Source organism: Leopardus geoffroyi, chromosome C2 (assembly GCF_018350155.1).
Source record: "Leopardus geoffroyi isolate Oge1 chromosome C2, O.geoffroyi_Oge1_pat1.0, whole genome shotgun sequence".
Classification (NCBI taxonomy): Eukaryota; Metazoa; Chordata; class Mammalia; order Carnivora; family Felidae; genus Leopardus; species Leopardus geoffroyi.
Genome location: NC_059333.1, coordinates 126,471,404 through 126,498,795, shown reverse-complemented (window position 1 = coordinate 126,498,795; position 27,392 = coordinate 126,471,404). Strand labels below are relative to the sequence as shown.

At 39.7% G+C, this 27,392-nt stretch overlaps 2 protein-coding genes across 7 annotated transcripts in view; both read left to right on the top strand.

Moving 5' to 3' along the window:
• SLC35G2 (solute carrier family 35 member G2) overlaps positions 1 to 20,547 on the top strand; it is a 48,669-nt gene extending 28,122 nt beyond the window's left edge. For all 3 annotated transcript variants that reach the window (XM_045503546.1, XM_045503548.1, XM_045503547.1), the window contains exon 2: positions 19,103 to 20,547. In XM_045503546.1, coding sequence (XP_045359502.1) covers positions 19,121 to 20,359 — 1,239 coding nt within the window. In that variant the 5' untranslated portion in view covers positions 19,103 to 19,120 and the 3' untranslated portion in view covers positions 20,360 to 20,547. The remainder of the gene's footprint in view (positions 1 to 19,102) is intronic.
• Positions 20,548 to 25,986: 5,439 nt separating this feature from the next.
• The window catches only part of NCK1 (NCK adaptor protein 1), a 93,345-nt gene continuing 91,939 nt past the window's right edge, over positions 25,987 to 27,392 (top strand). Inside the window, exon 1 of one of the 4 annotated variants that reach the window (XM_045503539.1) lies at positions 25,987 to 26,151. The gene's annotated coding sequence lies outside the window, so the exon portion shown is untranslated. Of the gene's footprint in view, positions 26,202 to 26,492; positions 26,515 to 27,392 lie in introns of those variants that run through there. The other 3 variants (XM_045503540.1, XM_045503541.1, XM_045503543.1) reach the window with 3 other exon arrangements.

The window sequence follows — 27,392 nt, the reverse complement described above, 5'->3', positions numbered from 1 at the left end:
CATAAGGTTTAAAGAAAGAAGCCATCTCCATAACATAAAAGTGCAAGGCGAAGCAGCAAGTACTGATATAGAACCTGCAGCAAATTATCCAGAAGATCTAGTTAATTAATTAAGTTAATTAATGAAGGTGGCTGCACTAAACAATAGATTTTCATTGTAGATGAAAACAGCCTTTTATTGGAAGAAGTTGCCATCTAAGGCTTTTATAGCTAGAGAGGAAATGTCAATGCCTGACTTTAGAGCTTCAAAGGACAGACTGATCCTCTTGTTAGGGGCCAATGCAGCTGGTGACTCTAAGTTGAAGCCAGTGCTCATTTACCATTCCGAAAAACCTAGAGAGCTTAAGAATTATGCTTATTTACTCTGCCTGTGTTCTCTAAATGGAATAGCAAAGCCTGGACAACAGTACGCTTGTTTATACAATGGCTTACTGAATATTTTAAGCCCACTATTGAGAGCTACTGCTAAGAAAAAAAGATTCCTTTCAAAACATTACTGCTCATTGACAATGCACCTTGTCACCTAAGAGCTCTGATGGAAGATAATACGAGATTAATGTTGTTTTTCATGCCTGCTAACACAACATCCACTTTTTTTTAGTTTATTTTTTTTTAATTTTATTTTTATTTTTTATTTTTATTTATTTATTTATTTATTTATTTATTTTTAATTTTTTTTAGTGTTTATTTATTTTTGAGACAGAGAGAGACAGAGCATGAACGGGGGAGGGTCACAGAGAGAAGGAGACACAGAATCTGAAACAGGCTCCAGGCTCTGAGCTGTCAGCACAGAGCCTGATGCGGGGCTCGAACCCACGGACCATGAGATCATGACCTGAGCTGAAGTCGGACGCTTAACCGACTGAGCCACCCAGGCGCCCCTATTTTTATTTTTTAAAACTTACATCCAAATTAGTTAGCATATAGTGCAACAATGATTTCAGGAGTAGATTCCTTAATGCCCCTTACCTGTTTAGCGCATTCCCCGCCCCCCCCACAACCCCTCCAGTAACCCTGTTTGTTCTCCATATTTAAGAGTGTCTTATGTTTTGTCCCCCTCCCTGTTTTTATATTAGTTTTGTTTCCCTTAGCTTATGTTCATCTGTTTTGTATCTTAAAGTCCTCATAGGAGTGAAGTCATATGATATTCATCTTTCTCTGACTAAATTCACTTAGCATAATACCCTCCAGTTCCATCCATGTAGTTGCAAATGGCAAGATTTCATTCTTTTTGATTGCTGAGTAATACTCCATTGTATATATATACCACATCTTCTTTATCCATTCATCTGTGGATGGACATTTGGGGTCTTTCCATACTTTGGCTATTGTTGATAGTGCTGCTATAAACATGGGGGTGCATGTGTCCCTTCAAAACAGCACACCTGTATCCCTTGGATAAATACCTAGTAGTGCAATTGCTGGTCGTAGGGTAGTTCTATTTTTAGTTTTTTGAGGAACCTCCATACTGTTTTCCAGAGTGGCTGCACCAGCTTGCATTCCCACCAACAATGCAAAAGAGATCCTCTTTCTCCACATCCTCGCCAACATCTGTTGTTGCCTGAGTTGTTAATATTAGCCATTCTGACAGGTATAAGGTGGTATCTCATTGTGGTTTTGATTTGTATTTCCCTGATGATGAGTGATGTTAAGCGTTTTTTCATGTGTTGGTTGGCCATCTGGATGTCTTCCTTGGAGAAGTGTCCATTCATGTCTTTTGCCCATTTCTTCACTAGATTCTTTGTTTTTTGGGTGTTGAGTTTGATAAGTTCTTTATAGATTTTGGATACTAACCCTTTATCTGATATGTTGTTTGCAAATATCTTCTCCCATTCTGTCGGTTGCTTTTAGTTTTGCTGGTTGTTTCCTTTGCTATGCAGAAGCTTTTTATTTATTTATTTATTTATTTTTTATTTTATTTATTTTTATTTATTTATTTTTATTTTTGGGACAGAGAGAGACAGAGCATGAACGGGGGAGGGGCAGAGAGAGAGGGAGACACAGAATCGGAAACAGGCTCCAGGCTCTGAGCCATCAGCCCAGAGCCTGACGCGGGGCTGGAACTCACGGACCGCGAGATCGTGACCTGGCTGAAGTCGGACGCCTAACCGACTGCGCCACCCAGGCGCCCCAGAAGCTTTTTATTTTGATGAGGTCCCAGTAATTCATTTTTGCTTTTGTTTCCCTTGCCTCAGGAGACATGTTGAGTAAGAAGTTGCTGTGGGCAAGGTCAGAGAGGTTTTTGCCTGCTTTCTCCTTGAGTATTTTTGATGGCTTCCTGTCTTACATTGAGGTCTTTCATCCATTTTGAGTTTATTTTTGTGTACGGTGAAAGAAAGCACAACATCCACTTTGAACCCCGTGGATCAAGGAGTAATTTTTACTTTCAAGTCTTATTATTTAAGGAATACATTTCATAAGGTTATAGATGACATACATAGAGATTTCTCTGGTGGATCTGGGCAAAGTAAATTGAAATCCTTCTGGAAAAGATTTGCCAAAGCGGGGTACATGCTCACCTGATGTGGGACTTGAACTCACAAACGGTGAGATCATGACCTGAGGCAAAGTCAGATGCTTAATGACTAAGCCACCCAGGCACCCCAAAGATTTGCCATTTTAGGTACCATTAAGAACATTCATTAAATAAATTTAAAAATATTTTTTTAATTTTATTTTTTTAAATTTATATCCAAATTAGTTAGCATAATAGTGCAACAATGATTTCAGGAGTAGATTCCTTAATGCCCCTTACCCATTTAGCCTATCCCCCCTCCCACAGCCCCTCCAGTAACCCTCTGTTCGTTCTCCATATTTAAGAGTCTCTTATGTTTTGCCCCCCTGCCTGTTTTTATATTATTTTTGCTTCCCTTCCCTTATGTTAATCTGTTCTGTGTCTTAAAGTTCTCATTGAGTGAAGTCATATGATATTTGTCTTTCTCTGACTGACCAATTTCGCTTAGCATAATACCCTCTAGTTCCATCCATGCAGCTGCAAATGGCAAGATCTCATTTTCTTTGATTGCTGAGTAATACTCCATTGTATACATATAGCACATCCTCTTTGTCCATTCATCCATTGATGGACACCTGGGCTCTTTCCATACTTTGGCTCTTGTTGATAGTGCTGCTATAAACTTTGGGGTGCATGTGTCCCTTCGAAACAGCATCCTGTATCCCTTGGATAAATACCTAGTAGTGCATTTGCTGGGTCGTAGGGTAGTTCTATTTTTAATTTTTTGAGGAACCTCCATACTGTTTTCCAGAGTGGCTACAACAGCTTGCATTCCCACCAGCAATGCAAAAGAGATCCCTTTTCTTCGCATTGTTGCCAACATCTGTTGTTGCCTGAGTTGTTAATGTTAGCCATTCTGACAGGTGTGAGGTGGCATCCCATTGTGGTTTTGATTTGTATTTTCCTGATGATGAGTGATGTTAAGCATTTTTTCATGTGTTGGTTGGCCATCTGGATGTCTTCCTTGGAGAAGTGTCCATTCATGTCTTTTGCCCATTTCTTCACTAGATTCTTTGTTTTTTGGGTGTTGAGTTTGATAAGTTCTTTATAGATTTTGGATACTAACCCTTTATCTGATATGTTGTTTGCAAATATCTTCTCCCATTCTGTCAGTTGCCTTTTAGTTTTGCTGGTTGTTTCCTTTGCTGTGCAGAAGCTTTTTATTTTGATGAGGTCCCAATAGTTTATTTTTGCTTTTGTTACCCTTGCCTCTGGAGACATGTTGAGTAAGAAGTTGCTGCAGCCAAGATCAAAGAGGTCTTTACCCGCTTTCTCCTTGAGGATTTTGATGGCTTCCTGTCTTACATTGAGGTCTTTCATCCATTTTGAGTTTATTTTTGTGTCTGGTGTAAGAAAGTGGTCCGGGTTCATTCTTCTGCATGTCGCTGTCCAGGTTTCCCAGCACCACCTGCTGAAGAGACTGTCTTTATTCCATTGGATAGTCTTTCCTGTTTTGTCAAAGATGAGTTGGCCATACGTTTGTGGGTCCATTTCTGGGTTCTCTATTCTGTTCCATCGATCTGAGTGTCTGTTTTGGTGCCAGTACCATACTGTCTTGATGATCACAGCTTTGTAGTATAGCTTGAAGTCCGGGATTGTGATACCTCCTGCTTTGGTTTTCTTTTTCAAGATTACTTTGGCTATTCAGCGTCTCCTCTGGTTCCATGCAAATTTTAGGATTATTTGTTCTAGCTTTGAGAAGAATGCTGGTGCAAGTTTGATTGGGATTGCATTGAATATGTGGATTGCTTTGGGTAGTATTGACATTTGTTCTTCCTATCCAGGAGTATGGAATCTTTTTCCATTTTTTTGTGTCTTCTTCAATTTCTTTCATAAGCTTCCTATAGTTTTCAGTGTATAGATTTTTCACCTCTTTGGTTAGATTTATTCCTAGGTATTTTATGGTTTTTGGTGCAATTGTAAATGGGATTGATTCCTTAATTTCTCTTTCTGTTGCTTCATTGTTGGTGTTAAAAATATTTTTTAAATTAGTGTCTGGGTGGCTCAGCGTCTGACTCCTGGTTTTGGCTCAGGTCATGATCTCACGATTTTGTGAGTTCGAGCCCCACATACAGCTTCATGCTGACAGTGCAGAGCCTGCTTGGGATTCTGTCTCTTCTCTGTGCTCCTCCCCCACTCATGCTGTCTCTCTCTCTCTCTCAAAAATAAATAAATAAACTAAAAATAAAAAAGAAGAACATTGGTGATTCATGGGAAGAGGTCAAAATAACATTAACAGGAGTTTGGAAGAAGTTGATTCTAACCCTTGTGGATGACTTTGAGGGTTTCAAGACTTTAGTGGAGGAAGTTGATCACAGATGTGGTAGAAATAGCAAGACAACTAGAAGTGGAGCCTGAAGATGGGATTGCGTTGCTGCAATCTCATGATAAAACTTGAATGGCTAAGGAGTTGCTTCTTATAGATGAGCAGAGGAGTGGTTTCTTAAGATGGTATCTACTCCTGGTGAAGATGTCATGAAAATTGTTGAAATGACAACAAAGGATTTGGAATATCACATAAACTTAGTCTCTGGATCATTTGAGGGGATGACTCCAATTTTGAAAGAAGTTCTGCTGTGGGTAAAATGCTATCAAACAGCATCACGTGCTACAGAGATCATTTGTTAAATGAGAGTTAACAGATGCAGCAAACTTCATTGTCGTCTTATTTTAAGAAATTGTACCAGACACCCCAAACTTCAGCAATCACCATCTGATCTGTCAGCAGCCATCAACACTGAGACGCTCCCTCCCCTGCTCACTCTCTCTCTCTTTCAAATAAACATTTTTTAAAAATGTGAGATCATGACCATGAAGTAGTGACCTGAGCCAAAATCAAGAGTTGGGCACTTAACAGACTGAACCACCAGGGTGCCTGTAAACATTAGTTTTATACACATGGGAAAACCAAAAAATTTGTTTGATTTGCTTTATAGCAGTATTTGCTTTATTGGGATGGTCTGGAACTGAACCTTCAATTTCTCCAACATATGGCTGTATATGCACATCCTATTGATTCTGTTTCTGTGGAGAATCCTCACTAATACAGAGGGTAAAGGCAGAAAATAGGGAAAATTTCTGTAGTGTTATCAAGGGAAGCAAGGCTTTCAGTCACCCAAGACTATTAATGATTGAGTGGATATCTGGGCCTACAAGATCCTATAGAGATGTCAGTAGTCTTTTTTCCTTTATCTTTTTTATTGAAGTACATTTGACCTATAATATTCTACTAGTTTCAAGTATACACCATAGCAGTTTGATATTTTTAAAGATTACAAGTTGATCCTCACAATAAGTCTAGCTACCATCTGTCACCATACAAAGTTATTATAATATTATTGACTATATTCCCTATGCTGTATTTTTCATCCTCATGACTTATTTATTTTATAAATAAAATAGTTTGTTTCTCTTAATACTCTTTACCTATTTTACCACCCCGAACTCCTCCCCTCTCTGGTAGCCAACAGTTTATTTCTTGTATCTATGAATCTGTTTGTTTTGTTCTTTAGATTTGTGAAATCATATCATATTTGTCTTTCTCTATCTGACTTATTTCAGTTAACATAATACCCTCTAGGTCCAGTCTTACAAATGGTAAGATTCCATTCTTTTTGAATGGCTGAGTCATATTCTGTGGTGTATATATATATATATACCATATATATATATACACATATACATATACTATATATATATATATATATACCATATATATATATACACATATACATATACTATATATATATATATATATATATATATATATATATATATACACACCACATCTTTATCCATTCATCTATCAATGGGCACTTAGGTTACTTCCATATTTTGGCTATTGTACATAATGCTGCAGTGAACATAGATTGGTGTTTTTGTTTTCTACAGATAAATACCCAGAAGTGGGATTGCTGGGTTGTATGGTAGTTATATTTTTAATTTTTTGAGGAATCTTCATACCGTTTTTCCATAGTGGTGGCACCAATTTACATTCCGAACAGTGTTCGAGGGTTCCCTTTTCTACACATTCTCACCAACACTTACTGTTTTTTGCATTCCTGATAATAGCCAATCTGATTATATGTGGGTTGTATGAGTGATATCTCATTATGGTTTTTATTTGCATTTCACTGATGATTAGTGATGTTGAGCATTTTTTCATGTGCCTGTTTTCTATCTGTATGTCTTCTTTGGAAAAATGTCTACTCAAGTCCTGTGCCCATTTTTCAACCTATTTTTTTAAATATTAAGTTGCATAAGTTCTTTATATATTTTGGATTTTAACTCCTTATAGGTTGTATGATTTGTAAATGTCTTCTCTGAATCAGGAGTTTGCCATTTTGTTTTGTTAATGCTTTCCTTTGCTGTACAAAGGCTTTTTAGCTTGATGTAATCCCCTTTATTTTAGCTTTTGTTGCCCTTGCCTAAGAAGACTAGTCCAAAAAGCTATTTCTAAGACCAGTGTCAAAGAGTTTACTGCCTATAGTTTCTTCTGGGAATTTTATGGTTTCAGGTCTTACATTCAAGTCTTTAATCCATTTTGAATTTGGTTTTGTATATGGTGTAAGACAGTGGTCCAGTTTCATTCTTTTGCATGTAGCTGTCCAATTTTCCCATTACCATATATTGAAGACACTGCCTTTCCCCCTTGTATACCCTTGTGTCCTTTGTTATAGATTAATTGGCCATATATGTGTGGATTTATTTTTGGGATCTTTTTTCTATTCCATTGATATATGGGTCTTGATTACTGTAGCTTTGTACTATAGTTTGAAATCTGAGAGCATGACATCTCCGGCTTTGTTCTTCTTTCTCAAGTTCGCTTTTGCTATTTGAGATGTCAGTAGTCTTAACATCATTCCCTGTTCTTTTCCATGTCTCCCTCTTGGTTTTCAAATCCATTTCATTCCAGCCAACAAATATTTACTGAGTGCCAGGATGTGCCAGCTACTGTGTAAGGAGCTGAGGATAAAATGGCATGAAAGTCTGCTATCCAGAAGTGTACCATCTGGTGGGAAAGATAGGATAGAAACAAATGAATGTAGGGATAGTGAGGGCACAAAGGTGGGAGAGGTCAAGGAAGACTGCAAAGGAGGAAGTAACACTTGGGCAAACCACTAAAGCACAGATGTGAACTCAATAGATAGACAAGGACAAAAAGGAGGACCAGATCATTCCAGGCAGATAGAATAATGTGAAAGAAAAACTAAAATTAATTGAGCACTTGCTCGATGTCAGATACCAAGTTTTTGTATTAACTGATTTAATATTCAGTCTACCCTATGGGGTAATATTATTATCGCAATTTTACAGAAGAAATAGGCAAAGAGGTTAAAACAAGTTGCTGAAAGTCATAATTTTAATAAGTTCTGTAGCTAAGATTCAAATCCAGGCAGTCTGGCTTCACTATCTGTTTTGTTTTGATTTGTTGTAACTTTCTAGCCCTGTGCTACTGTCTTCTTCAGTTATGCAGTAACACATTCGTTAAATCTTAAAACCAGAAGGGCCCTTGGATAATTTATTCAGGTGGTTCTTGCACAAGGAAATTATACATTCGGATAACTAGGGAGGTTTTAAAAAATACCAGTGCCTAACACTGCCTCCCCCCTCACCTCCAAGCCACACAGGAGGAACCACAACTCCCTCACATACCGCCCCACCCCCGCCTTTTTAAATTATAAATTAAAAAAATTTTTAATCTGAAGCAGGCTCCAGGTTCTGAGCTGTCAGCACAGAGCCCAATGCTGGGCTCGATCTCATGAACTGCTAGATCATGACCTGGGCTGAAGTCTGCTCAACCAGCTGAGCTACTCAGGTGCCCATGCCTTTTCTAATTTTAAAACTTGTGGTCAAATAACACAAAACACAAAAATTACCATATTTGCCATGTTTAAGTGTATATAATTCAATGCCATAGTTACATTCTCAATATTGTGCAACTGTCACTACTATTTCCAAACCATTTTCCTTATCCCAAACAGAAACTCTGTAACTATTAAGCATAATTCCCCATTTCCCATCCTTCCAGCCCCTGGTAACTTCTAATCTATTTCCTGTTTTTAACAATTTGTCTATTCTAAATACCTCATTTAAGTGAAATTATACAACAGCTATCCTTTTGTGTTTGGCTTGTTTCAATTAGCATAATGTCTTCAAGGTTTGTCCATGTTGTAGTATTTGTTAGAACTTCATTCCTTTTTATGGCTGAATAATATTCAATTGTATGAATGTATCACATTTTCTTTAGCCATTCATCTGTTTGGGCACATAGGTTGTCCTCTCCTGCTCCCAACCCTGCCCACCAAATACACATGGGGGAACCACTACTTTTTATTTTATTTTAGTTTTTTAACTTTTTAAATGTTTATTTATTTTGAGAGAGAGAGAAAGAAAGAGAGGGGGGTGGGCAGAGGGAGAGGGAGACACAGAATCCAAAGCAGGTTCCAGGCTCGAAACTGTCAGCACAGAGCCTGACACGGGGCTTGAACTCATGAACCATGAGGTCATGACCTGAACTGAAGTCGGATGCTTAACCGACTGAGCCACCCAGATGCCCCAGGAACCACTACTTTTTAAAACTTAACATTGTCATACACAAAGAGAACAAAATGACAAAAGGAGGCAGAGGCTGAGTACCAAGTGGCACAGGGAAAAGGCCCAAAGGAGTGAAAATGTGTACAACTAGTTTGGATGGCGAGAAGCCAGGTTTTCGGGTGGGATTCTCTGTGGCAGAAGTGGTCTTGTGATTGAGATTTTTCTCCTACTTTCCATAGAGATGTTTTGTCATCATCACTCCTATTACCTATCAGAAAACTTATGATTTTTGGAAAATGAAAATAGTTTTGTCTACTATGAAAGCAGAATGTGATCCTGATGGCGATAATACTTTGTCTTTAAGGCAATGAGATAAATATTTTTCCTGAGATTATTTGCATGAAAACAGCTATTTCCAGGCTAGAATGTCAGACAGGGCTCCTGTGGGAGACAGGAGTCAAACTGAGAATGTAATGTAGGGGAAGAGGGAGGGAATTGGGAAGAGGAAAGGAGAGCAGAATAGGGAGGAGAGACTAATTTTGGGTACTGTGTGAAAAAGTTCTAAACAACCCTCTGGCACACATTCTTTTCGACAATAGAACCTACTGACCTGCTCTGTGCCACATAGCCTACCTGGTGTCCTTCACATGGAGTGTGTTCAGTAATGTCTACCAAATTAGTTTCTTTTACCTCCTTTTAAGTTCTTTCGGTTCAAAGTGAGGTAGGCCATTAGCTTTCTCCAAATTTTTAACTGTTTCTTCAATGCTTCCCTACTCCTAAACCTCCTAAGTTTTACTTCCTCTCAAAGCTGAGTTAACCCATGTTTAGTGCTTAGCACAGTATCTATACAAATGTAAATATCAGTATACCTGGCTATTGATGTTATTACTGTTACTGACTTCTTCCACCTTTCCTTCTTCCTTCTGTTTTCACTAGATTTTAGAGCCATTAGTTTTGCCTTTCTTTATTCTACTTGATTTTCCATTCTCGCTTTTATCCTATTTTGATTGTTTCTGTTAGAGTGCTGAAAATATTGTTGTGGTGTCTGGCTAGATCAAGGTTTTCTTTGTCTTCTTAGTCTCTTTCTGATAGCTCATTGCAAGGATGCTTTAATCTAAGTATTACAAAAGGGGAAATGATTATTTGCCTTATATTTTGTTTTCCTAAGTGAGAGGTCGATGGACTTTTTTTTGTCAAGCAATAAACTGTTGCAATATGAGTGATATTTTTATTACAAGTTCTGCCACTACATATAGTATATATGTCCTAAGTAATACATCTGATTTTCAGAATTTGCTCCAGAAATTTCCTTTTATATTTTTATAGAGGTAATATTCAGTTGGTTCACCATAGGAGACTACTATATGACTGTAGTATATGTCTATACTATAGGAGACTATATGTCTCCTCTTTTATTATTTATTCTTCTGTCAAATTTGCCTATGGTGGGCTCCTATATAACCTGAGTATTTGATTGAAGTCTTATACAATTAACTTTTCCTGTAGGCCCTCTTTTACATCTTCATAAACTGTTCAGTTTCATGATTTGATTTTATTATTTGCTACTTACATGCAACATGAATATTATCACACCTTATAAGAAAGGCAATTACTTCTGATAAATTCTTCACTTCCTAAGTGTGCCTGATGCAAGAAAAGGCATGTCCTTTATCTTCTACTCTGTTATTTCGCACTTATTATCAATATTCTTGTCTCTCAAACTCTATTAGTTTAAGAAGTGATTTTCTAGTTTGAGAGATGGGAGTTTAGAAGCAAGTTCTTTTTTCTCTAAAGCAGTGTGCCTTTGCACACAAAGGTGCAGGCTCAAGGAGTATTTTTTTTTTTTTAATTTTTTTTTTTTCAACGTTTATTTATTTTTGGGACAGAGAGAGACAGAGCATGAACGGGGGAGGGGCAGAGAGAGAGGGAGACACAGAATCGGAAACAGGCTCCAGGCTCTGAGCCATCAGCCCAGAGCCCGACGCGGGGCTCGAACTCACGGACCGCGAGATCGTGACCTGGCTGAAGTCGGACGCTTAACCGACTGCGCCACCCAGGCGCCCCTCAAGGAGTATTAATAAATTACAAGCAAACTTAAATGCTGCCTCTAGCCACCCTGACCTTTAGGAATTGCAGTGGGGAAGGGAGAAGAATCCTTATTCAAAGAGTGGTGTTAAGAGTTATGCCAGCCAGGGTTCAGCCTAAGGATGGGTAGAATCATGCTGACAACCTTTGGGGCCTCAGAACATGGGCCCCCATCATCATTTTGGATGGAGGAATGGCTTCTCTCAGGAGGTATATTTAACAGCACAGAACCTGTGCATGTCCTAATGTCTCACGATATCCTGGAAAGGTAGTTGTTGTGTCCTCCCTTTTAGGTGATCGGTTAGGTGATCATTTTCACTCAGGGGCAAGACTGTCAAAGCAAATTGGGTTAATAAGCTATTGTAGGGGGCGCCTGGGTGGCTTAGTCGGTTAAGCAGCCGACTTCGGCTCAGGTCATGATCTCGCGGTCCGTGAGTTCGAGCCCCGCGTCGGGCTCTGTGCTGACAGCTCAAAGCCTGGAGCCTGCTTCAGATTCTGTGTCTCACTCTCTCTCTGCCCCTCCCCCATTCATGCTCTGTCTCTCTCTGTCTCAAAAATAAATAAACATTAAAAAAAAAAGTAAGCTATTGTAGGGCGAGGCTGCTCAGGTTTAAGGTACTAACCTATTAGTTCTTTTTGTTTATTTAAAAGCCAATTTTATTCATATGTGTCAAATGTTACATTAGTACCTACATTTAAACCACTAATATTATAATCAAATTGTAGTTGCCAGTTTTATAGCTAATACTTTTTACCACTGTAGGGATCTGTCTGGTCACTAAAGAAAGAAACTCTTACTACCAAGTAGCATTTGCTTAAAGTATAATAAGGGTATTGACCCAAGGATTCCTACCAAGACAGTAGGGATGTCAGTGTTAATTTTCTCAACCTTGGGAGAGAATTAATCATGGGCCTTATGTTGCGGAATGTAGCTTAGGAAATAGAGCCTCTTTTGGAAAAAAATATTGGTTTCAGGCTGACCACACTGATTTGTCCCCATTGTTCAAGCAGACACCAAACTGTGCATCCTTTTAATCCATTTGTGTCAAGCATTTTAGCCTTGTGTCAGGCTCTGCACTAACAGCACAGAGCCTGCTTGGGATTGTCTGTCTTTCTCTCTGTCAATCAATCAATCAATCAATCAATCAATAAACATTTAAAAAAAACACAAACTGATTTTAAAGAGAGTTGAATCAAAAGATCCCAATGAATACCATCTAAAACTCTTTCTCTTGAAATAGAATAATTATTACTTTAGTTGGTGGCAGAGCCAGAACTAAAAACCAACTTTTCTGACTTTTAAATTTCTTATCTCTAGAAAAAAATTTTTTTCTCCTCCTTTTTACTTGACGAATTGTCACATATGCATAAAGTCCCAATTCAGGTATCCTTTTCACCTGGAAACTTGCTAAGATTCCCCTTTATCTGGGTTAGATGCCCGTTGTATGTGCTCCAGCCTCTCCCTGAACTTCATATAGTTGCTTGCATTATTAACTTATTAAAAGAATAAATTTGACTTTACTTGTCTCTTCCACTAGTCTATGAGCTCTCTGAGTGCAGGAACCGTGCCTATTTTATCTTTATATTTATAGAGCCTAGCATGATGCTGAGTTTATGGTACCTCAATTAATATTGATTGACGTGAATACATGTTGACTTACATGTGCAAAAATGTAAGAACTAGTCAGGATTTCAGGTTCTTTTCAAGAACTGTTTTTTATGAGAACTATAATTAAATCAAAACTAGAGAGATTGAAGAACATTATTATGTATCTCTTTGGTATAAGATGGCTTTTGTATTTTTTAAAAACTGTTTATTTATTTTGAGACAGAAAGGAAGAGAGAGAGAGAGAGCTCCCATGCACCCGGGGGATAGGCAGAGAGAGAAGGAGAAAGAGAATCCCAGGCAGGCTCCACGCTGTCAGTGTGGGGCTCAATCCCATGAGCTGTGAGATCATGACCTGAGCCAAAATCAAGTCGGACACTTAACTGACTGAGCCACCCAGGCACCCCTATAAGATGGTTTTTGAATCAGTGGGACACAATATAAATTTAATAGTGTTGACAGATACCAGTAATATATCTGTCATAAACTAATTCATGAATAGAAATGAACAAAAATTTCACCATGCGAATAATAGTTTAAAGTATGCAGGTGGACTAAGGTTAAATACACTAATGTATGCCTAATAGGATGTAGAATAAAACTTTTATATTGGAATTAGTGTCCATGATCTTACAATGGAGGGCAAAATGCTCCACTTTTGAAAGTCCATCAGTTAGGGCCAGATATAAGAGGACTTTCCTTTAATTATCACTGAGATCCCTACTCCTTCCCATTCCTTAAAATACTGGGGAAGGCACTGGATAACTGGTGTTCCAGGTATCTACCACAGGTAACAAATCACTCCAAAGCTGACTAACTTAAACAACAATCATTTCATTATCTGTCATAGTTTCTGTAGATCAGGAATTTGGAAAGGACTTGGCAGGGAGATTCTGACTCAGGGTCTCTTATATACTTGAAATCAGATGGGTGGCTACAGTTGGAACAGCAAGGGGTTAGAGCAGCTGGGGGCTGGGGCGTGGCCAGGCATTTCTCTCTCTTTATATAGTTTCAGAACCATTCTATGTGGTTTCTCTACATGGGCTAGTTTGAGCATCCTCACACCTTGGTAGCCTCAGAGCTACCAGAGGAAGGCATAGCGGTTTCACTTCTTATGACCTCACCTCAGAAGTCACAATATGCCACTTGTGCCATACTCTATTGGTTGAAACAGTCACGGAAGCCTACCTACTTTTAATGGGAGGGGATATAGACCCTACCTCTCTATTTAATAATGTCAAATTCACATTAAAAAAAAAAAAAAAACACAACCAAACATGTAGTATAGGAGATACTAGATTTGTGGTTCTCTTTGAAAAATACTATCTGTCACAGGGATCATATTATCTTTATGGTCTTTGGTTTAAGAAAAACGTTATGCTTTTTCCTAATTGGAGAAAGGAGAGGCAAGTTCCCTCTTATAGCTGACTGAGGGTAAAGGTTACCAGATCGTTATGTATGATGATTGAGTGTGCCTTCTCATTCTCCATTTCTAAGTCTGCTTAGATAGCACATTTTAATTTGCCCTTTGCTTGTTTGAATGAAGAGAAATAAAGTTGGAGAGAAGGGGACAGCGGCACACTCCACTGAGTGGTAAGGGTATGTGTTTCCGGTAAATACTGTTGGTGCCTGCCCAAGAGAGATGTCCTCCAGGGAAGAGGACCTAGCAGCAAAAATCTGTGGGCCATAAGCCCTAGGGGAGGAGGTGCTGTCACATCAAGGATTTATGCACTGGGGAGGCCCTACAAAATTTCCCCAACATAGCCTGAATTTGGATACCTATCAGTGACCTATCAGAGCTAACAGAGAAACAAAGACAACAATCAAAGAATGAATTCCAACATGTTGTCAGAATCAGGGTTCAACCTGAGACTCAGAATCAGTAAGAGATTTATTACAAGGAATTGGCTAATATAATTGTGGGGACTGGATAAACAAGTCTGAAGTCTGTAGGCAGGCAGTCAGGAAGAGAAGATCAAGAACATGTTGGAATCCCATGAGCACAGGCTGAAGCTTTGCCCACTGGCAATGAGGAAAGAAGATCGAGAGTAGGCTGTAACCCTAAGGGAGTTAAATATTTGGAATATCCAAACGCAAGAAAAGCCTAAGCCCTCTTTTAAATGGTTCACCCAATCAGGTCAGGCCCATACAGAGTACACTTTCTTTTGATTAGCTTAAAGTCACTGATTAGGGATTTTTCTCACATCTGCAAAATGCCTTCACAGCAACACCCAGATTAGTTTCGATTAAATAACTAGGGAATGTAGTTCGGCACAGCCAAGTTTATACATCAAAAAGCCACATAACTGGAGCCAATATAAAACATGTGTTCTTTTCCTATTCCTTTCTCGCTGTGCCAATATACCAGGGGAGCTAGAGCCTAGAATAGGGAGATGGAAGAGGTGTCCCAGAGGCAGAGTCACCACCATCCCACAGACTCCAAAGGGAGGGAATGGGAGAAGGAGCAAAATGGCAGAACACATTCTCTCCCTGTCCGTGCCCCTGGAGCTATAAATCTGGCCTGCAATGGGAAGGGGAAAGCTTTTAATGGATATAAGACAAAACTTTAACAATGGGTAGCACATGAGAAGTTATGCGTTCTAACAGAGATGCCATCAAGATACTTGCTGACTAGCAAGGAAAGGAGATTAAAAAAAAATTTTTTTTATCTTTATTTTTGACAGAGTGCGCGTGGGAAGGAACAGAGAGGGAGACACAGAATCCGAACCAGGCTCCTCTCTCTGAGCTGTCAGCACAGAGCCTGACACAGAGCTCGAACTCACAAACTGTGAGATCATGACCTGAGCCGAAGTTGGACGCTTAACCTACTGAGTCACCCAGGTGCCCTGCAAGGAAAGGAGATTTTAAGATAGAAATTTGAGTACAGTAGCTGGAGATGAAATGCCACCGAGTTGAGACAACTAAATAATAAAATGATTAGATTACAAAAATTAGAAGAACTACTGCAGATGTTAAACAAGAAAGGAAAAAAATAAGAGGCTAGAGTGACCAGGGAAGGCTTGTTTCTAAAAGGCAAAATTTGGACTGGCCCTGCTTAAAAAATGAGCAGTGTTTAGAAAGTTGGAGCGGAGGAAACTCATGAGTGTAAAGACTTAGACATGTACATGTAGGGAGTGAGGTCAGGGAGGGCACTGGACTGATCACAGCAGTATGTGTGTTAAGGAGTCAAGTACTGATAGGGGCTAGATGAGGTAGGGTCTGGAGAGCCAAGCAAAAGAGTTGAGATTCAGTGAGGTAGCCAGGAAAAAAAAATCACCGTAGGTTCTTAAGTGGGGAAAGCTTAAGGGAAATTTTTGTTTTGTTTTGAATCTTTTAAAGACAGACTAAAGTGGCAGTGGTATAATATAGACGGATTTTAAGGGAGAAGGGTTAGGATTTAAGGGGTCTAGTTAGGATGCTGTTTCAATATTCTAGATAGGAATTCACAATAACCTGATCCAGAATCACAAAGGTAAAATGGAATTGGAGAAGAAAGGAAAAATCAGAAATATTTCAAAGACAAGAACAGTAAGATTGATGACCAAATGGAAGTATAACAGCAAAAAGGATAATTGAGAGTATTCCCTGGTTTCTAGTTTGGGGAACTGGAGAAATGGTGGTATCGCAAACAAAAATGAGGAGGTTAGGGAAGGAAAATCTATGTGGGAGATGAAGACTATTCAATTTGGGATTATTGAAGCTGAAGTCACAACATGGTAAAAGTTGGAAGAAAAAAGGAGTACCTGGGTGGCTCAGTTGGTTAAGTGTCTGGCTCTTCACTTTGGTTTGGGTCATGATCTCACAATTCATGAGTTCGAGCCCCACGTTGGTCTCTGCGCTGGCAGTGTGGAGCCTGCTTGGGATTCTCTCTCCCTCCCTCTCTCTCTCTCTCTCTGCCCCTCCCCCACTTGTGTGCGCTCTCTCTCTTTCTCTCTCTCTCTCTCTCAAAATAAATTTTGAAAAAAGTTGGAAGAAGAGAACATCATATTGGCTTGATAGCAATATGCAGGAATGACTGTAAGTAGGAGGTCCAGGCTAGGAAAGTGAAAAACTTGGATGTACAGGTGGTGTTTTTTAAAGTGACTTCTTCCAACTGAAGATGGTGTTGTTTAGAAGAGAAAAGAGTAAAGAGGAATGAAACAGTTGGCTACCCAGATGGTGTCAAAGAACAAAATAGGATTTGATTTCTAGACCATGGTTTAAGATCCTGGAACTGGTGAGTTTTTGGCAAGGACAGGGAGTATGTTATAAGGACAAAAAAATAAAAAGGTTTCCTTTTTTTTTTTTTTTTTTTTTTTTAGAAGGGAGAAATCATTGGGAAGGAAATAGGAAATTGTTCTTAGAAAAAGAGAGAGAGAATGAACAGAAAAGAGAACTGAGTGAACAGATACAAGTCTTGAAGAAAGAAACAATGTAGAAGATACCTAGTGTTTTAAGAGAGTTAATTATAGGTAAAAGGAAACTGAATTCTTGTCAACATTTATTGAGGACTCATGATGTGCCTGCACATCATGCCAAATTTTTTTGGTGCCAAATTTTTTATATGCATTATCTCATTTAATCCTTACAACAAGCTTTTTTCCTACTCAACAAAATGTCATGGACATCTTTCAGTGTCAATAAAGATCTGTCTTGTTTTTAATGGATGTATAGCATAGTATTTTAATTTATGAAGGGACATTGGGGTAAGCTACAATGAACCCTCCTATTCATACATTTTTTTCCATAATTTTTTGTATGCTCTTTTTCTAAAATAGCAGAACATTTTGTTTTAGTTTATAATCTAATTTTTTGAACAATATTGTGATTCAAAAATAAAAATACAAAAAAGTATACAGTAAAAATGTTTTCCTCCATTCTTGTTCCTTGTTCTACCCTAATAATTGTTAGTTTACTTTGTATCTTTCCATAATTTCTGTATGTTATATAAGCACATATAAAAATGTATTATTTTTCCTTTTTTTAAACACATAAGATAAAAAGCATCTTGTGGTCAGTTCTTCAGGATAAAATCTTAGAAGTGATATTGCTGAGGGGTGCCTGGGTGGCTCAGTTGGTTAAGTGTCTAACTTTGACTCAGGTCGTGATCTCACAGTTCATGGGTTCGAGCCCTGTATTGGGCTCTACGCTGACAGCTCAGAGCCTGGAGCCTGCTTCAGATTCTCTGTCTTCCTTTCTCTCTCTGCCCCTCTCCCCACCTGTGCTTTCTCAAAAATAAATAAATAAACAGTGAACAACAACAACAACAAAAAACCCTTGAAGCTCCTTTAAAAAAAAAAGAAGTGATATTGCTGAGTTAAAGAGTAGTTTCAGTCAAAATCTTAAAACATATTAACCAATTGCTCATCAGAGATGTAATACACACCAACAATGCATGACTGTCACTAAATCCACTTATTTATTTGTTTGTATGTTTATTTATTTATCTATTATTTTTTAAGTAGCCTCCACACCTAGCACGGAGCCCATCGTGGGGCTTGAACTCATAACCCCTAGATCAAGATCTGAGCTGAGGTCAAGAGTCAGATGTTTAACTGACCAAGCCACCCAGGCACCCCCATTTTATTTATTTTCTAATTTTTGTCTATCTAAATATGTATGGGGAGCCCAGAATAAATGTTTAAAAGACAATAATTAGTAATATAGAGCTAAATGTGATATTATACAGAAGGGATTATTCAAAAAACATTGGACTTATCCATTTAAAATTTACAATAGACAAGGAACACAGTAGAAAGGAAAGATTTTATCTAAGTTGTTATTTACTTTTCTGTGTTTTTCTTAATTTTTTTTTTTTTTCTCAACGTTTTTATTTATTTTTGGGACAGAGAGAGACAGAGCATGAACGGGGGAGGGGCAGAGAGAGGGAGACACAGAATCGGAAACAGGCTCCAGGCTCTGAGCCATCAGCCCAGAGCCTGACGCGGGGCTCGAACTCACGGACCGCGAGATCGTGACCTGGCTGAAGTCGGACGCTTAACCGACTGCGCCACCCAGGCGCCCCTTATCTGTGTTTTTCTTATTGGATGAGTGGAGAAACACGTAGGAATGAAAAGATGGGAAAATATTAGTTGTTTGAGGTGTAAAGATAAGCATCGGGGCTGCACGAGGCAAAGAATAAGCAGAATGAGAAATAGGGGCAGACATAGAATAAAAATGAAAAAAGTGCAGACAATTTCATTGGGCCTCCTACATCTGATAAGGCACAGCCAGATCTTCTCTTCCTATTACTTTTTTTAAAAACTCCTGTTACAACCTCTACTTTCTATTATTAAATTGGTGTGTATGATTATAATAGAAATTAAAACTAAATTTCCACTGAATGAATATGTACATTTGTCTTTTTTTTTTCTTAAATAGAATTGCTTATCTGAAGAAATGGATACCTCTCCCTCCAAAAAATATCCAGTTAAAAAACGGGTGAAAATACATCCCAACACTGTGATGGTGAAATATACTTCTCATTATCCCCAGCCTGGGGATGATGGATATGAAGAAATCAATGAAGACTATGGAAATTTTATGGAAGAAAATCCAAAGAAAGGCCTACTGAGTGAAATGAAAAGAAAAGGAAGAACTTTCTTTGGAACCATGGATACTCGACCTCCACCAACGGAAGACCCAATGACGGATGATATTGGACAATTCCAGAGCTTTGCAGAAAAAAACATTTTTCAATCCAGAAAAATGTGGATAGTGCTGTTTGGATCTGCTTTGGCTCATGGATGTGTAGCTCTTATCACTAGGCTTGTCTCTGACCGTTCTAAAGTTCCATCTCTAGAACTGATTTTTATCCGTTCTGTCTTGCAGGTCTTGTCTGTGTTAGTTGTGTGTTACTACCAGGAGGCGCCCTTTGGACCCAGTGGATACAGATTACGACTCTTCTTTTATGGTGTATGCAATGTCATTTCTATCACCTGTGCTTATACATCATTTTCAATAGTTCCTCCCAGCAATGGGACCACTATGTGGAGAGCCACAACCACAGTCTTCAGTGCCATTCTGGCTTTTTTACTTGTGGATGAGAAAATGGCTTATGTTGACATGGCTACTGTTGTTTGCAGCATCTTAGGTGTTTGTCTTGTCATGATCCCCAACATTGTTGATGAAGACAATTCTTTGTTAAATGCCTGGAAAGAAGCCTTTGGGTATACTATGACTGTGATGGCTGGACTGACCACTGCTCTTTCCATGATAGTATACAGATCCATTAAGGAGAAGATTAGCATGTGGACTGCACTATTTACCTTTGGTTGGACTGGGACAATCTGGGGAATATCTACTATGTTTGTTCTTCAAGAACCCATCATCCCATTAGATGGAGAAACCTGGAGTTATCTCATTGCCATATGTGTCTGTTCTACTGCAGCATTCTTAGGAGTTTATTATGCCTTGGACAAATTCCATCCAGCTTTGGTCAGCACAGTGCAACACCTGGAGATTGTAGTAGCTATGGTCTTGCAGCTTCTAGTGTTACACATATTTCCTAGTGTCTATGATGTTTTTGGAGGGGTAATCATTATGATTAGTGTTTTTGTCCTTGCTGGTTATAAACTTTATTGGAGGAATTTAAGAAGGCAGGATTATCAGGAAATCCTAGACTCTCCCATCAAGTGAAGACTTGATTATTATTTTGTTAACATTCACTTATTCATAGGTACACTGCCATTTTAATGTTTACCTATAAATGTTTTGTGTTGTATAAGTGACAGAGTGCTATATAATATATAATTAATATATGCAGATGTAGAAAATTCTAGTCTAATATATTCAAAAACAAATATTAATAAATATGTGAAACATCATGAACCCAGTGTCTTTACTGTTATTAACAAAAGGTAATTGTGGTAGGAGAATGTTAACTTTCATCACTAAAGAACATAAGACTTGAGGAAATGACCCCTTTTGAATGGAATGTCTGTTGTCCTAAAAAAATGTTCATGCCCAATGTTCTACAAGTGTTCAATAAAAATCCTTCAATATTCAAAAATATTCATTTTTGAAAAGTACACAATAAGGTAAAATGCTTAATACCAAGCCCTGTTTTGTCACCTATTTATATTAGAAAACTAGAGGTGAGGGGTGCCTGGGTGGCTCTGTTGGTTGAGTGTCTGACTTTGGCTCAGGTCATGATCTCATGGTTTGTGGGTTTGAGCCCCACATCAGACTCACCACTCTCAGCACAGAGTCTGCTTCAGATCTTCTGTCTCCCTCTCTCTGCCCTTCCCCTGCTTGAGATCTCTCAAAAATAAATATACATTTGGAAAAAAAAATTAAAGAAAAAAGAAAACTAGGGGTGATTGGGCTGGGTAAGGAAGCTTGAGTTGAGGCAAGAAAGAGGGAACAAAGGAATAGTGTTGCTTTTTCAATGACCATAGTGGTTGTCCTACTTTCAAATAGGAAATTTGTCTTCTCTTTGCTAAGGCTACATTAAGTAATGCATACAAAATGGAAGTAGGGAGAAGACTGGATTCTTGACAGCTCTACTTGGTCTATGCCTTTTTGTGCCTAATTGTGGAAAACGTAATGTGGGGGCAGGGTCTATTTATTTCAGTTTTACAAATCTTTTCCAAAACTGTCCTTGTTTATGATTTTGTAGCAAGTACATATGTGAGCTGCCATAAAGGTACTCTTTACTAAAGACAGTAACAGGAATCACAGTATAGCAGAAAATTGTTTTAACAAGGTAACTTGAAATTCTTTTCAGAGGGGCATACAAGTCTGTAAAAGCATATAAGCATACAAGTATAAAAGCATACAAGTCTGTAAAAGTATTAATTTGGGTCTAATTTGGGCAATTTTTACTAATTTAGCACAACAAATGTTAATATGGTTATTAAGATATTGTTATTGAGGTATCTTAGCTCCAAATTCACCCTTCTGTACTTTCCTCTGTGATGCAATGGCTTAGACCCTGCAAAGAACATTTTTCCTGTGCCAGCTGGTGTCTCACTAGGTCCCACCAATAAAAGGCATTAGAGGGAGACTGGAGGACAGAAGGGGAGAAAGGATTTCCACCTTTCTATTTGTTTGCAGTTTCTGTCATTGTTACCCCAGTGGTAAGCAATAGTCCTTTGCTTCAGCAGCAGCAATTGATCTCAGCCTTGAGCTTCTTTTGGCACTCCTCCATCCCCAACCAGCTTCATCTTATCCCTCTCAGCAGTTGGAGGACCAGTTAAACAGCATCCTTTCAGGGAACTGAGCTACTGCTCAGCTGGGTCATTCCTCTGAGTGTCTGAGACCTTATAGTCCAGGCTTGACCCTTCTTTTTCAGTTGCCCTAATGGTCATAGCTGCTCTGTACAGTTATCCTTCTGGTCTACTGCAGCGCTCCCTTTTTGCTTTTTCAGTCCTTCAGTACCCAATACCAGATTCTCTCTGTTGTAATATCTTGTGATTTCTGTCTTCTTGACTAATATGTCTCTAAACTTTCCTCAAAGGAACCCACAGTCATTAATAGGGTCACTGTGCTTTTGGGAAAATGTTAATGTTCAGATTTTCAGGAATTACCAGACATTGGATCTCAATTATCTAAATTGAAGAAATTAGCCAAATTGAAGCACAGAAGAAAAAAGATTTGAAAAAAAAAAAATGAACAAAGCCTAGAATGACTGGTACTAAGGACAAAGAAGTCTAGCATAAATGTAAATGTCTCAGAAAAGAGAGGGAAAGGGGCAGAAAGAAATATTGGCCAAAAGTTTTCTAAATTTGATAAAAGGAAACAGCAACAACAAACAGCAATCCACAGATCTAGAGAAATAGGTGAACTCTAAACTGCATAAATACAAAGAAAACCAGCCACACCTAGAAACATAGCGCAAGTGCTGAAAAACCTAGAAACAAAACTTTAAAAGCAGCCGGGGGTGGGGGGTGGGGGGTGGGGTGGGTGGGGGGAAGACATACAGGAAAACAATGAAACTTACAGCTAGCTTTTCATCAGAAACAATGGAGGCCAGAAAACAACAGAATGAAATTTTAAAGTGCTGAAAACAAACAATCACAAACAAAAAAAACCCTTCGATGGCTTCCTATCATCTATAGAATCAAGTCCTTAATTTCTATAACCTGCTAGTGCTTACATTTCTAGTCATCTTCAGCTCCAGCAATATTGTGTAATACCTTTCTGATTGTGTAATACCTTTTTCAGTGCAGGCCCCTCTATGTGGAAAACCCTTCTCTTCTTTGCCTTCTTATTTGCCTGACTAGCCTGACCACACAACTCTCCCTGTGGCTTAATGCTCCCTGTACGTATCTATAGCTGTATTAACTATATTAATAATAAATATATTTAAAGTTCATTCTCTGACACTGGATTGAGCTCCTTTCAGTTTAAGACTGATCTTCAGATCTCTAGCACCTATTGTAGTGCCTACCACAGAGAGGACTCAATAAATTTTTGTTGAAGTAATTCCCGTAAAGGCATAACAATACTCAGTCCAGATATTAAATTTAGTTACCAGGGTCCCCTAATTTCTATACTTCACAGTCAAGCTTGTGATTAGTTACTTCTTGTTGATTAGCAGGTAGGGCTTTTTTTTCATTGTTGTTGTCCTAAACTGTCCTACCCAGCAGTGATGCTCAAGCAGATCATTGTCTCATCATTTCTAACTATAAGTTATCAAGTCTCCTGGGAAACGTCTTGAGATATGGAGGCTTGATTTTCCCTTCCTTGTCTTCCCAAATCCTTTCCTTTGGGATTAATGAAGTGAGCTGCCTGCATGTTTTTATCCTACACCTGCTATTGCTTACATTTCCAAAGCCCCATTTCCAGTCCAGAGGTCATATGTTTTGGCCCAAATTTTATTGTCATCTGATTCTGGCTAGTGCCTGGTCCACTCAGCACTAATTAGCAGGGGTGATTCCCATTTTTGGTTTGAGTTCCGCTAAAAGAGAGGAAGAAGAAGCCATGCGCATGTTTATGTTTGGAAGTTGGGGAGAGAGAGTGTGTGAAAGGAAGTCTCTGGGACAACTCCCACCCCATGACAACATGTACTCCATTCCTTCTAAGTCACCATAATGCAATTTCATACATGATTTTTGCCTATCTACCCTTTTCCAATGCTTTTTTGTTTCATCATTATTTTTGTTTCATCATTATTTTTATTCAACTTTTTCTCCTTTTCATATTTTTTTGAACTTTTCTTTTTTTTTTTTTTTTTTTTTAAGATGTCCTGGTAAGAATGGGTGATGAGGAAACTTGAAGAAGGACGACTAAAAGGAAAAAACAAAACAAACAAACATGTTTATAGGGAACTAAAAGCCTTTTTAAAAAACTCCTTCTCTTACTTCTTTTATTGTTTAAATAGGTGACACACAGAACTCAAGACATACATATTCCCTTACACAATAAAATCTAAACTTATGACTTCAGCATATTTTTCTGGGTTTATTTTCCCTACTTAAGGCAGTGGTTAAGACAGAGCTACCTGATGGCAAGAACCACTTTACCTGTAGTATTTGTATTAATACCTCCAACTGCATCACGTGTCAAATATGTAAGTAGAATTGAACTGAGCCACATTTTGCTAATAGTTTGTTGTATGATATTGGAGAAACAGCTTTAACCTTTGAACAATCCTTTCTCCAGCTTCAAAAATGAGTATAATAGTATCTCAATCCATAACTTTATAAGATGTATCAACAAATAAAACTATTGTGTTAGCTTGGGTTCCAATAACAAAATACCAACAACTAGAAGCTGAAGTCCCACATCAGGATGCCAGCATGGTCAATTACAGGGGAGAGCTGTCTTCCAGGCTTGCACAAGGCCCCCTTGCCACTGTCCTTTCATGGTGGAGATAGCAGGCTCTCTGTTATCTCTTTCTATAGGAACACTAATCCTATAGGATTGGGTCCCCATTCTTATCATCTCAAAAAGTCTTAAGTACTTCCTTAAAGGCCCTATATTCAAATACAATCACATTGGAGGTTAGGGATTCAACATACAAATTTTGGGAGGGGATATAACTGCAACAGCCACTATAAAATATGCAAAGGTATTTAGACCCTTAGAATAAATTTAAAATTCACTTCCATTATTCATTTTGGATGCCAATAATGGGATATAGACATAGAATAGCTGTTGTCAAGAGTTTCATGGTTTACTTGCTGGAGCCAACTTGAAGCCAGGAAGGGGTCAATAGGTGATTTGTGCTTGACCTTGTGATCCTAAATAATAGCAACCAAACCATACATATCAGCACTCAAATGAATAATTTTGAAGTTAAATGCAGAAAAGTGTGAACTCTTGGGAGTTACGGTCAGGGCCAGGATTAAAGAAGGGATAGGAAAATGTATTAATTTTTACTTAAACTATATTTACTTAACGATCTATCAAGTACTAGGCAGTGGAGAAAAACAATACTGACATGGTTCCTGACTTAATAGAGTTTACCATCTAGGTACGGATACGGACAAACTCTTTCAACAGCTTGGGTGGGGGAAAATACGAGTGCTTCATGAAAGGTACCTAACACAGCAAGCTTCCTTGAGGAGGCAAGGAAGCGGAGCCACAGAGTTGGTTCGGGAGGAATAACGCCCGCTGAGGGCGAGGGGCTGTAGTACCGGCGTGGGGAGAACCAACTTATTGATGACCCGGCAGGTGGCTGGGGCTGGGTCCCCAAGAATGGGCACACCTGGCACCGAAGGTCATTGTCCTCCTCACAGAATGGCTACCACAGAGACTGGAAAGCTATCCACGCACCAGGGCACTTACAAGGCCCTCAGACTCAGCTTATTTCGGTTTATGGCTCAAATCAACCATACGTCTTCTATTTTTCTCTCAAGTCGTCATTTCAGGCCGTTTGGTTTGTTTTTCGTTTTTGCTCCCCGCCCTTAAAAATCTGCTGGCAAGACCCTCTTTCAGGTGCCGAAACCAGAAGGGAGTTCCCAGAACAGTTGGGGTTTAACTTGGGAAGCAATAATTTCTGCTATGGAGTCCCTAATGTGGCACTGAGGAAGAAAGGCCCAAAGTAATCAGCCAGAGCAACTGAAGAGGCAAAAGCGAAAAGAGCCAGGGTCAGGCCAAGCGCTTCCCAGCCTCTCGCTCTCTCTCCGCGGAGCTGCTTCAGCTAGCTCCACGCCCTACACACCGCTTGATTGACATGCGGACACGAGCAATCCGAGCGCGGCGCAGACAGCCCTCGCTTCAGGGATAGGAGGGAAGGGAGCGACTGAGCCTATCGGATTGTGCCGGGAGGGGGTTTCCTGCCCGCGCGGATCCGCCCACCGCCTCCCGGCCAGTTGGTGCTGGAGCCCCGCCCGCTCGCCGCGCACCTCCCACCCCTCTCCCGAAAGCTACGCGGCGGCAGAGCGGAGGCCTCGTGCCGTAACGGCCATCGCGGCGGCCGCGGCTGCGTCCCGGTGCCCTCCTCAGGTGAGCTGGGGCCGCACGGACCCGGCAGAGGGAAGGTGAGACAGTCCTGCCGACAGGCAGACGGCAGACAGCGGTTCCTTCCCCCGTACGTCCACACAGCCTGTTACTCGCTGCGTCGCTTCCTCTTCTCCGGCGAAGTTAGCTCCCCGGGCGCCGTCTGCCGGCCCGGAGCTGAGCCGGAGGGGGCGGGGAGGCCGCTCGGCCGGGCCTGGGCGTTTGCACCGCGGCTCCGCGCGACCCTCTGGTCAGTGCCCCGGGTGGCGCAGCCCCAGGCCTCGCTCTGGCCGGCCGCTCTTGCGAGGCTGGGAGGTCGAGTGTACGGCGTGCGCGCTCCCCCGGTTCTTTTTCCTCCCTAAAAAGTCCTGTTGGCTGTTGTGGCGTAATCCGAGGCCGGGAAGGTAGGGACCTGGTAGAGGAGGGAAGGGGCACGCTCATCTCCAGCGCTAGAGAAGGGGAAGGAGCCGCAACCTGTGTTGAGGGTGGACATCCTTGGGATGCGCCCTGTGCCCCACCCCTCCCCCCCCCCCCCCCCCCCCCGCCGTTTCCCTCGTTCTCGGGAAATCTGGGTTATTTTAACTGTGTGGACCTGCTGTACATACGTACGTTTGCTTGTTGCTTGCGCTGTGAGCTTTTGACTTTAAGTGTAATATACCCGGTAAAAGAAAGAAAGAAATCTCAGTAGTTGGTTTTGTACTGTTTTCTTAGGCGCTTCCATAAAAGTTAAATTTGCAGTTAGAAGCTTGGGAAGCTGGATTTTTTTAGGGCTGAGAACTGTAACATTATAGGAGCTAAAGTTAATGTCGAACGGATGAGCTGGTCACCTAAAAATAATTTTACCCGTTAGATTTGGTAAGAAACCGTAGGAGTTAGGAAAGAATGAAGTTGAGAATTTCTAATCCCATCTTGGATGGTGAGCGAAGAAGCTCACTGTCTGATCAAAACGGGTAAATGTTTCAAGAGGTGTTCATTTTTAGAAGGCCTACTTTGGTAAATTTATGAAAAACCAACCATACAATTTGTTAAGCATTTGGAAAGCACTTTTTTTAGAATCTCAGTCTTCATCGAGGTCACAAAGTAAATGGGGGAAGTAAATGGGGTCACAAAGTAAATGGGGGAAGGTTTTGTTTGTTTGATAATTGTCAGTAATGTTCAGTTCTTAAATAGGCTCCCATTCACAGTTTGATAGTAACTCAAGAAATAAGCATTGGTTGTTTAATAGTAGTTTTATTCCATCTTGATCACAGACTCGAATTTTCTTTTTTGGGAAAATTGTGAT